The sequence below is a fragment of the Chanos chanos genome, chromosome 3 (assembly GCF_902362185.1).
Source record: "Chanos chanos chromosome 3, fChaCha1.1, whole genome shotgun sequence".
Lineage (NCBI taxonomy): Eukaryota > Metazoa > Chordata > Actinopteri > Gonorynchiformes > Chanidae > Chanos > Chanos chanos.
In genome coordinates this window covers 47,170,276-47,181,756 of record NC_044497.1, presented here as the reverse complement: position 1 = coordinate 47,181,756, position 11,481 = coordinate 47,170,276, and the positions used below count along the sequence as shown (strand labels likewise).

General features: G+C 41.3%; 1 protein-coding gene across 1 annotated transcript in view; it reads right to left on the bottom strand.

Annotated features, from left to right (window-relative positions):
* Nucleotides 1–5,478: 5,478 nt before the first annotated feature.
* Nucleotides 5,479–11,481, bottom strand: part of ctif (CBP80/20-dependent translation initiation factor) — a 73,722-nt gene continuing 67,719 nt past the window's right edge. The window contains exons 13-14 of the mRNA XM_030768964.1: nucleotides 7,151–7,204; nucleotides 5,479–5,741 (exon numbers count right to left, since the gene is read on the bottom strand). Of these exons, the coding sequence (XP_030624824.1) occupies nucleotides 5,526–5,741; nucleotides 7,151–7,204 (270 nt within the window). The 3' untranslated portion in view covers nucleotides 5,479–5,525. The remainder of the gene's footprint in view (nucleotides 5,742–7,150; nucleotides 7,205–11,481) is intronic.

Here is an 11,481-nt window from a genome sequence, read left to right as displayed (position 1 = left end):
CGATGCCAACTCTCAAAGTATACTTATTCTTAGTATCAGTGAACATGCCACACAGCTTGTGCTTTTGATAATTATGAATAACTTTAATTATATTTCAAAGCCCACTGTGAGAAAATAAATACACTGTACTTATCAAATTCGGTGTGTATGACTTAACTGAGCGGTCAGTTACAACAGCTATAATGACAACGTTAACTGCGTAACCATATTAAATAACCAAGCACATGGTGTCAATACTCATACTACGAATAACAGAAGTTATATTGGAATGTGTGAATCCACATAGACAAATACAGTAGATCTGATCTCTGGGCTTCTCTAACCAGGAACTTGTTTTTCTTGTATTGAAGTACCCACACACTGATCTGCCAAAGGTCAGAGCGCTGGCCAGTCACCATTCTGCAGTTGTCACATGCCTCTGTTTCCGCTGAAATGGCATGCTCCAGTGACAATCTTCAGTCTACAGTTTTAGTTTTCTTACAGTGGTTTTCTTGAAGGACAACTAAAATAACCGGTGCTCAAGTTTAGTTTTTCTGACTCTCATTTTCTAAAAGAGGAACCTTAAAATGAAAGGTAATGAAGATCAGTTTTTGGTCATTTTCATTTTTTGAAGAGCTTTGTTGCTGTTTGTATTGAATTTCTTCATTTCTGTGTTAATTTTTATATGTTTAAATTATAAAGAAAGAAAAGCATCAGATCTGTGTTGGTTCAGTTTTCTTTTGAGGAAACTATTGTACAAACCAAACCCTGGCCCAAAAAAACAAACCGTGAACAGGGTGAACCATTACACCATATATACCCATGCAAACACTGAAACGTTGTCTCAGACTCTTTCTTACACACAAACACACACAGAGCCTGTCTGTCCTAAAGTGTACACGGCTATGACTTTCACTCCCGCTGCTGTAATGTGATCTCATTGTAGTGTATGGAGAATGGGTTCGAGTGTACCATGACACGCCTAACACATCAGCTATTCTCCATCCCAAATGTACCAGTGAAGCAACCCCAGAGCTAAAAGGAGGCAATTCTCTCTCTTTCTTTCTCTATCTCTCTCTACCAGTCTTTTCTTTCTTTCATCATGCTACTCTGTGAGGACACAGCCGCAGATGCCCTGGAGACTTACATTAAGCAAATGTCATGTTATTTCAAAATACCACTCAAAAAATTTGGTCTAATCCTCATTTCATGAATGTTTATGAGTGCTCAAGCATATGCAACATTACATTGATCTGTTATGAATATTACAACATAAAACTAAAAAAAAAAGTTGAGAAAAAACAAAAAAGCAAAAGAAAAAAAAGAAAAATATATATATATTAATAATGATGTATTGGGATTTTTTGGAAACTCAGAGTTCATTAATAACTGACAGAACCACATAAAGCCTATATTTCTTATTCTTACAGAACACCACTTAACAGGCTTGTTGATCCTGACTGTTCAATCCCCTTTGTTTGTTGGATTCAGATACATTGTGTAGATGACAAATTACGAGGGAATGGCATTAATATTGTATAGTCAATACTGCAATGCAAAACTACCAGTGAGACATAGATTAGAGGGGAAAAAAAAAAAAATCAACAAAGTGATGATAAAAAATTTAATACAAACTGTATGTGCTGTTCTGTGCTTGCCATGGACCTAAAATGAACTAACAAGCAGAGCCCTCATTCCACCCTTATAAAGCTGTTCAGCCACAAAGAGAAGATGAATCTTACTTTTATATTTACGTCTTTAACTTCAATATCATGTAGGATTTTTTTTTTTTCAAAACAATTATAGCTGTCCATTCCATCTTTACAGTAGATGTTATCTCCAAGACAAATTGTAAAGGCAGTAAGCAGCTATGACAAGTTGAAGGTCGCTCAAGGACTTTGTAGGGGGAGATCTGGGGCACCCATGAATCTGTTGGGAGGTACCCCTGGCATGGTGCAGCTCCCCAGGGGAACTTTGCTTTAGGCAAGCCCCAGGCATGCACTGGGGCCCAACAAAGGCAATGCAGAGAACCAAGGACATTCAGCACAGCTCAAAGAGACAATGCCAAGGACAATCAGAACAAATGTACATATGAATACGTGACCATACCCGTACCCAAAAACACACACACACACACACACACACACACATGTACATCAAGCAGACAGCAAGTATAATACCACTGGAATGTGGCATGTATAAGCCTTTCTGTGATATCTTTTTTTGGCTCTCTTAATGTCACTGCATGTGTGTAGACAGAAACACACGCGTACGCATGAACATACACTCACACAAGCACACACACTCACTCACTCAGTCTCACACACACACACACACACACACACACACAGACACACACACGTCCACCCACCCAAGGCATAGGAAGAACATAAACACAACAATAACAACACGCTTTATCATTTTTACTTCTCTTTTCAGTTAGTTTATTTTCCGTTGCATTAAAAAAAAAAAACCTCACTGATGACCATTTTTGCCAAAATCTACAGTTTTTTTTTTTTTTTTTTCTCCCTTTGTTAGCGGGGTTTGGCGCAACGCCTTATATTAACGTCACACAGATGCAAATGGAGGTGATCAGCATTCAATAGTCTGGTGGGTCAAGAGCCCGCCAAGGTCAAAGGGCACGGCCGCCTAGTGTTAAGATGGAAAGCAGCCCTGTCGAGACTCGTATGTGTTTCCCCCGTATCCAGAACCGGATGAGAAACTCCACACAATATTACAGAGTGCAGTACCACACTCACTACCACAGGCGAGCAGCACCGGCTTCAGTCACTGAGAAGCAAAACTAGATCAAATTAAATAAAAACTCAATACAACAATGCAAAAAAAAACCCCAAAAAAACAAAAACAAAAAATAAATTACTTGAGAGACCAGCATATGCAAAAACAATCCGATCTGCACTATTAAATAACTTGTACACCTATGTTTGTGTGTGCGTGCAGAACCAAAGTGTTTATGCTTCTACTAGCTTTACATTTTGGATTCTTGATGCAAGACATGAAAAAAAAAAAAAAAAAAAAACCCACAAACCTGCAAACTGAGAATGGGAAACTTTGAGGTTGCCGTGTTCTTCAGAGCTGAATACCACAAGCTGAAGGCCACCATCCATTCACACAAACCCAAACCCTGATCCACTATACCTCTGGCCCAATTCAAATGAATCATCTCTAATAACTGTTTATTTCCATATTAACTGCAGTAGGGCACTGTCTCTACTTGTGCAGGTACAAATTTTTGACACTTCATTTATGTATATGCAACACACAAATACCAATTCTTTCATTACACATAAAATGAAGGTACAGTGTAACAATATACACCTACACGGTTCATACAAACGTAGTTATTACAAAAATACACAGTTATTAGTCATTTCTAATGTAAAGTGGGCCTGTATCTTCAACCCATCCTATCCTATGGGTCGCCCCATTGTCTTAAACATGCCGAATACGTTGTATAATACACATGGTTACATAGAGCCCATTTTTAAGAATAAATGATTGGCTGGGTAATGTCGACATTATTATACACACATTTTGCAGAAGCCGGAGTAAGAAAGATGTACTAGCCATACTGTTAAAAGATTTTTTTAATCATTTGCAAATAAACCAGTCATATCATTTTTTGTTAAATGTTCTCAAAAGTAAATATATTCAGAGAGAAATTTGCAAAAATGTCCACTGCAAAATGGCTCCATGGGCAGCCTAAGCATTAGTTTTTTTTTTTGTCATGCTCCTTTTTTCTTCCACAAATTTCTGCTAAGTTTTTTTCTTTCTTTTAAATTGCTTCAGAAGTAGTATTTTGCAGGGAAAGAGTCAAATTCATTCAGTTGCAGCAAGCCTTCTAGATTCATGGCCCTCAAGTTTAAAACATACATTACATTCTAGAATCATTTTATTCTAGAATTCTAGAACATTACACCCAGAGAAGGTCAAAAGGCCACTAATATCTCCCAAACTCTTAGAATCATTTTCTAGGATTCTGCTTAGCCAAAAGTGTTCCTCTCTACTAAACCAACTCTTTCAGCTATTCAGGATTTCAATGCTCTTCCAATCCATTTTTTCAATTTTTTTTCATTTTGACTTTTAAAGCAATTGCCTTAAAACAGTGCAAACAAATCAAACCTGTGCAAGAGGTCTACTCCTAAAAATGTCATACATATATGTAATTTCTTAAAAAACATGAATTCATAAAAGAATAATACAACAATAAAAGCAATAATAATATTATTAATAACAATACAATAACAATATTATACACAAGAATAACAAAAAAAGGAATGGACAAGCATTACTGAATGGAGGAAATGAAAACCTGAAAAAAAAAAAAAAGAAAAGAAAAACATTGGGATGACAATGACGCGTCTGAAAGCAGGAGGCCTGAAGCGTCTGAACACCACCCACTCCCCTCCCCCCCCACCCTCTCCGGGCGCCCTGCTCCCTTCCTCACTGAGCCCCTGCCTGGCTGTTGCCTGGTCTGGCCTGGAGAATAGTGTGTCTATGTGTGTGAGTGTCAGTCTATCAGTCTCCAGCAGCCATCTGCCATCCAGAGTCAGGCACTCTGGGGTCTGGACAAGCATCTGAGCGTGCATGCATTTATGTGTGTCTCCGCTCGCTCTCGCTCTCTCTCTCTCTCTCTCCGTCTGCACACTTGACCTCGCCTGGGCGCCCCAGACACGCGACAGCACGTTCACACAGAGAGCCCGAGACACGACAAAACTCTTTCTTTATCTCTCTTGTCTCAAGAGAGGAGGAGTGTGGGCACAAAAAGAGGGAGGGAGGGAGGGAGGAAAGGCGTAAGAGACAGGCGGGTGGTTGGCACACGAACAGAAGAGAGAGAGAAAGACAGAGGAATTCCCCTGCACCCCCTCCTTGTTTGTTGTGTTTGACCTGGGGTCCTGCTGTAACCCTTTTCTCTCTCTTGCTCTCTCTCCTTCCCTCCTATGCCCTCCTTTGTCCACCTTTTTCATGCAAACGGCATTACCGTGCCAACAGTCGAAGACCAGCAGCACAGCCAGTGACTGCTCTCCTCTGTACGTGTGTTACCAGGCTTTCTTTTTATGCTTGCTTAAATTTGGGTATAATTGCAAGAATCTGTGTATTAGATTATCTGCATTTTAATGTGTCTCTCTGTGTGTATGCGTGTGTATGATGTATTATCATCATATCAGCATGTATTTATGCATGTGGCCTTTATCACTTTGTGTGTGTGTGTGTGTGTGTGTGTGTGCGCGTGCGCGTATGTGCGTGTGTGTAATAACTGTCTGGAACACTGGCTTTGTGTCTGCTTTCCTGTCTAAGACGTCTCATCAGTATGCCAGTGTGGCTCCAACGCATATACATATTCATCCGTGTGAGTGCATGTGTGTTTGTGTGTGCGTGTCCCACCCCTTCACCCCTGACCTCTGGTGCAATCTGCCTCTACCCCCCCCCCAAAATTCATCCATCCATCCATCCATACCCCCCCCCCCCCCTCTCTCCATCTCTCTGTCTGGGTCTGTGGGGGTTCTTGGGTCTGGATGCTGCAGTCATGCAGTGAGTTTCTGGATGGTTCTGTTGTAATATTGTGTGGTTAGGGGTTCAAGGGGGTTCCAGCGATGAGCGTGGAGCTCGATCACCTCCATGAGGAGCGAACGAGTGAGCTGGGATTCAGACGGACACAGCATTTTATCCCTCGCTGCCGCCAGGAGCTCCGTCATCATCTCTGGCAGCTGCTCCTCCAAGAGGCGCCCCGTACTCTGCAGCTGTGGAGAGAGAGAGAAAGGGAGAGAGAAAGAGGAAGAGTTAAAGAAAAGACAGAACTGGAGTCAGAGGTTAAGGCCACAGGGGAGTGGGGGGGGGGGGGGGTAGCATGAAAAAAAATGGGTGTGGCATGTGTTGGACGGGGTCGTGGCGGGTCAGGGTGATGTAGGGACTTTGGAAAGGTTGGAGCAGATGCCAAGCACAGAGGACTAGACTGCTATTACGTGCGGGCTGGACTGAAGGCTCTCCTTTGGCCAGACACACTGTCTCCCACTGATACAGTTTGGAGGCACTTTGATGTGGTTGAGGGCACTATGGAGCGTCCTCTGTCTGAGGCAATATGCACTCCTGATAGATGTTTTATCGGCCTATCTTTATTGTCTTATGGGTGTGTGTGTGTGAGATAGTGTGTGTGCGTCTACACTAAGTTATTGTCTAATTTTATGACCTGGGAAAAGTGTTCAGGATATGGAAACAAGAGATATGAGCATCAAATCTGAACAGTACTCACTAAATCACCTGATTAAGCATCTAACCTCCCCTGATTTTCTCCTATACAACACGTCTATTGGCCATTAAATCAAATATGAATACCTTTATTGTCATTGTACATGGACAACGAGATTCAGTGAGCAATACCAAGCTACATAGGCTTGTGAATATGAAATGAACGTTTGATAAGATAAAGAGTAGGAAGAGAGGGTAATAATAACTCATTAAACAAGCTTGGATAAAGAAACAAATGCATTTGCAATGTCTGTTCATTACCCAGCAAAAAACTTACTGTGCAAAAATGAACGTAACTCTGTGTGAAATGTGAATGTGGGTCTGCAGTGACATGATCAAACTGAGAGTTTCACCACTTCACCAGTGCAGTGCTTCTGGATCTTGTGAATCTCATCTAATCTTGTCACTAACAGAGTCTGAGGAACATCTCTGCTTGTCTCTGTCTCCACCCCTCCTGTTCTTTCTCTGTCTTTAATGTAGAGTGTCCTTTTCTCTCTCCTTTTTAATTCATCAGGCCAAAGACTTTCTTCCTTCCATGTGCCTTGTCACAGTTCCCCTGTTCCAGTACTGCAAGTGTTCCCTCAAACCAAGGGGACCACTCTCACAGAGACAGGAGCATCATTCACATGAGGGGCATGAATGCAAACACAACATCTCCAACACACTGGGGAACTGCTCCCTTTTACGCAATGAATGGACTGACTGACTGGGTTGTGAACTTCACTGGCTGGACCAGATGACAGGGAGTATTTGACAGTAAAACAGAATTCAATTTTACACCATCTTTCTTTTTTTTTTTTTTTTTAAACATCTGTTCGTGATTGTTGCCCAATGTGAGAGTCGCTAAAGATGAAGGTTGTTTTCTGTTTTTTTGGTGTGATGGAGTTTGGACTGATATACATACCTCCATAGAACAACAAAGAACTGCATCCTCCTTCACCTCTGATGACTCCAGCAGCTAAAAGAAGACAAAGAAAACATGAGTTAAAATTGAGTTACACTCAACCTGAGGGTCCAGTCTGCGCTCTTCAAACCCAATCGCTATCATGTTGGAAAGAAATGTTTTGATGCAAAGAGCACAAAGCGATTTTTCCTTAGCTTAAGGAACTGAGAAGAACTTGAAAGGCCATCTCATAACAATTACTCGCTTCATGCGACGGATAGTATTCTTTTTTTGACCGTTCTTTTGTCTCTCTGCAGACAGTCAAAATTCTGACAGAACATAACTGATGGTATCTGGCCCAGAGCATAGTCTGTAACTGATAAGAGACAGAAGATTTGAACTCCAGACATACCACCACAGAACAGTGTATTCTAAATGGATATAACTTCCATGGCTCTGATTCAACACAAAGTCTTGGGGAGGAGATTCAGCACAAAAGCACGGCTAATTGGACTAAAACAATATTGAAGCGTAGTCAAAGAACACATACACTCGGGTCAGTGCTTGGACACAACACAGAACTGATGAACAACTGGAATGAGAAACGTTTGAGACATTTGTCTGAGTCTGTCCCATTGACCTAATTACTAGATTGTTCCTCTGATCTTTGACTAGCTTACAACCCTACACAATCACTGTGTGGTGATTAAAGTAATAGTGTCTCCAAAAGAAATGAAACGAGTCCATCCAGTCTGTCTTAGACGTTAGGTTTCGTTTGATCTAAAGGCTAATTTGATGGCTCACTGGCGCGACTGCGATTTAGCGTTACGTCTCAAAAAAGAAGCAGAGAGGGGCCTGAGCAACCTTCGGCATGCGATACAGAGAGAGAGAGAGAGAGAGAGAGAGAGAGAGAAGCACTGAAATGTCTCAGCTGACTGCTGAGAGAGAGAGAGAGAGAGAGAGAAAAAAACCAGAACTGATGTGCATCAGCACTGAAGGGGTGGGGGGAGAGAAAGAGTGAAGTGATGGACGGTTCAGAAAGAAACAGCTCTAATGACTGACAGGAGAGAACAGACCGCAGAGATCTTTCACAGGAGATGAAACCAAAAGGCCAATAATAATAATGATAATAATAAAAAAAGAAAAGAAGAGTGTCTGAGATAGCAGTGAGACCTGGCTCTCATTAAAAACCCGAGCCCCAGAAACCCTGTGATTGTTTTGGCACCTCTTTATTGGGTGCGTGCAAACAATTAGGTCAAATGCCAGAAAAGTTGGCTTTGCTTGTAGAGTGACAAGAGAACAAAAGGAATTTGTGAACATGTAACGGAAAGTTTTTGGCTGGAAGTAATCAGAATATCTGGAGAAATACTGCAAACAAACACAAGGCTGATGTTTGATTGGCAAATTCTAATTATACAACTAATGAACCGCCAAAACTATGCAAACACACGCAGAATGGGTAGATCAACTTCTTTCAGGCTATAAAATAAACAAAAGTGGGGTGAATCAAAGAATGTGTCTCACAAAGCTAATTTCTTATCCGAGTGCACAGTTAACATGATATTAAAGATTACAGTATATGGAAAAAATAGGGGAGACCAGTGCAATTGCAACACTCTGCATTTCCCATTAAATTCAATATTATGGTCTTCCTCTCATCTCTCTCTCTCTTTATATATATAAGTTCATTTGAAGTAGTGTGTGAGTCATGGGCGAAAATGTAAAAATGTTACAGTTGCCCCAAACAAATTAACAAACCAACCAAACATACACAACGTTAATGCTAATGGTGTTATCTGTTAATGCTGCCATGGAAACCTTTGACTTGTTCAGTAGGATTGGACATAAGCAGAGGCCAACTTGTGTCTTGTTTTACAGGGTTGCCGCACTCAGTGCTACTGCTATACTAACACTCCCCTATCCCTGATGATTTATGAATGTACTCTATCCTAACACCAGCCTTTCCTTACTTCTTTAATACACTTTATATGTAAATATAACACATTAATACACATTAAATTTATATTACACATATTTATGCAAATATAATATATTAATATATTTATCTCTATTCCAATCTTGCATTGTGGGCAAAGGTTACAAAATCCTATACACTTTTGGCCTGCTTTTGAGGTTTACTGCATATAGAATTAGCACAGTGCTAACCTCCTCTTATCCTTCAGGATTCCTCTCTGCTCTCTGGTTCAGCACAGCTATGTCATCCTTGTCCTTAACACAACGGGGTTAATCCCACACCCTTGTGTCACCACACTTACTTCTCTTCTTGTCCTTCAGGGGTTTTCCTGTACTAAACTAGCACATTGCTAACCTTGGCCTGATTTTGGGGGTTCCCTCAGGCAGATGTGCCTCCCAGCTCTTGTCTGTCTGTGGGGAATTACCTGTCTGCTGACAGATGGCCAAGGCCTGGGTGGGGGCTAAACTGATTTGGGGGGCTCACGGTCAAACACTGGGGGTCGCGGCCACTTCTTTGGGACAAAGGGAGGTGGAGGAGGGGAGCAGGGGAGGTCACAACAGATCATGGAGCGGAACTAAATCAATTCATGGATATGCCCACTACCTCCTCTGATTTCTTGATTTAAAACATTTTTTTCCACCTGCGTAGCGTTCAAGTGAACAGGTTTTGGTAAAATTCATAGCTTTTCAAGTCCCTAGCTATTGTTTTTTGCTAGTAGATGATTTTGAGAAGCAGAGATAAAATGCTTCAGGACTTATAATACCCTTCAATTTAAAATGGGGTATTCAAAACCATATGCATCACACACCTTCCTCATAGAGACTGAAAGCATAGTCAAACTTAAAGGTGCAATGTGGCCCACGGTGATGAATCCCAATCAAGCACATGAAAAACCGCTCTGCTAGGTGAGGAGGATAATTATAATCTGGTACTTTCTCCTGAAGTTCAATATTTCCTTCCATATAGTTCTCCACTATCTCACTGTAGCCTATATCCAAGCTGTCCCCAGAAAAAAATAGAAATAAAACCCTGACAGATAAACTGAGGCTTACAAATTCTATATGGTTGTGGGCAGGACTGTGATTAAGACAGCTGCAAAAATCTCTATGCATTTTCCAGAGTCTCCAAAAAAATGTTTTAGTCTGCATTAAACATGGCCAACGATGACTATCAGTGGTTTGTGTACTCTGCATGCTCTTTTCTCTGAAGGCTTATCTGTGTGTGTGTGTGTGTGTGTGTGTGTGTCTTTTATAAACATGTTCGTTAAATATGAGTAAAACCTGACACTGAATATTTCACTTTAAGATGCAAAACTGGCAAGACAACAAAACAAAGCAGCAGTAGACGGACTGAGAAGATCAAAGAAGCCCCCTGCTGATTAGCAAACACAACAGGGGAAAATCAGCCTTTTCCAGCCATGCTTTCTGCTAACAGAGCAGGACTGCAACTGGCAGTGTGATCAAGGGATGGCAATCCGATGAATGGATATTACTTTACTTCAAGTAAACGTGCATGTGTTTGTCATATGAACATGCCAAGCAAACAAACCATTTTGCTAGAAGCCATTGGCTGAATACAAATGGGTTCAATCTTACCAGTCTGATAAGTGTCTTTGATATGCACAAATAATACAAAACTGCAACAATTTGCCTGGTATTATAGCATGAACCACTCAGGTATGGGAAATGTACTACAAACTTAACAGCATGAGAAATTACTTTCTACAAAGGAAAAAAAAAGAGTTGGTAGGATCCAGATGAATGTATTTTTGTTTGTGGTTGAATTAAGTAGTCTGTGTGTGCTTGTGTTTACACACGAGTGTAGACGACCCTTGTCATATGTGGGTTTGTGTGCATCTGTGTATAGGTGCATATAAGCTTTGTGTGTATGTGCATTTTTGTCTTTATGTGTGAGGACGGCTCTGTTTATGTGCATTTTTCTCTTTGTGTATGAGTACTTCTCTGTCTGTTTGCGTATGTATATGTGTTTTTATCTATGGGTATATGTCTTGTGTCTGTGAGCATTTTTTCTTTCGCGTTTCTGTGTGTGTGTGTGTGTGTGTGTGTGTATCTGTGGACGTATGCTTTTTCTACGTGTGCCTTCTTCTCTTTGTGTGTGAGCATGTCCGTGTGTCTGTCTGGTTGTACGTGTGTCCATGTGCAGTTCAGTCAGTTGGTCAGTGCCCTGTGATAGAAGAGCCTGAGGGCAGGAGTGGGGAGGGACTAGCCTGTGTGTTTGCACGTCTGTGTCTGGGGAGATCTACTGAGACAACTCACAGAGCAGCGGACAGGAAAAACACGCGGGGAAAGACACAGGCACCCCTTTGTGAGAAGAGGGGGCCTCGCGGAGCAGGATGATCAAAGCAGACCAGAGAAGG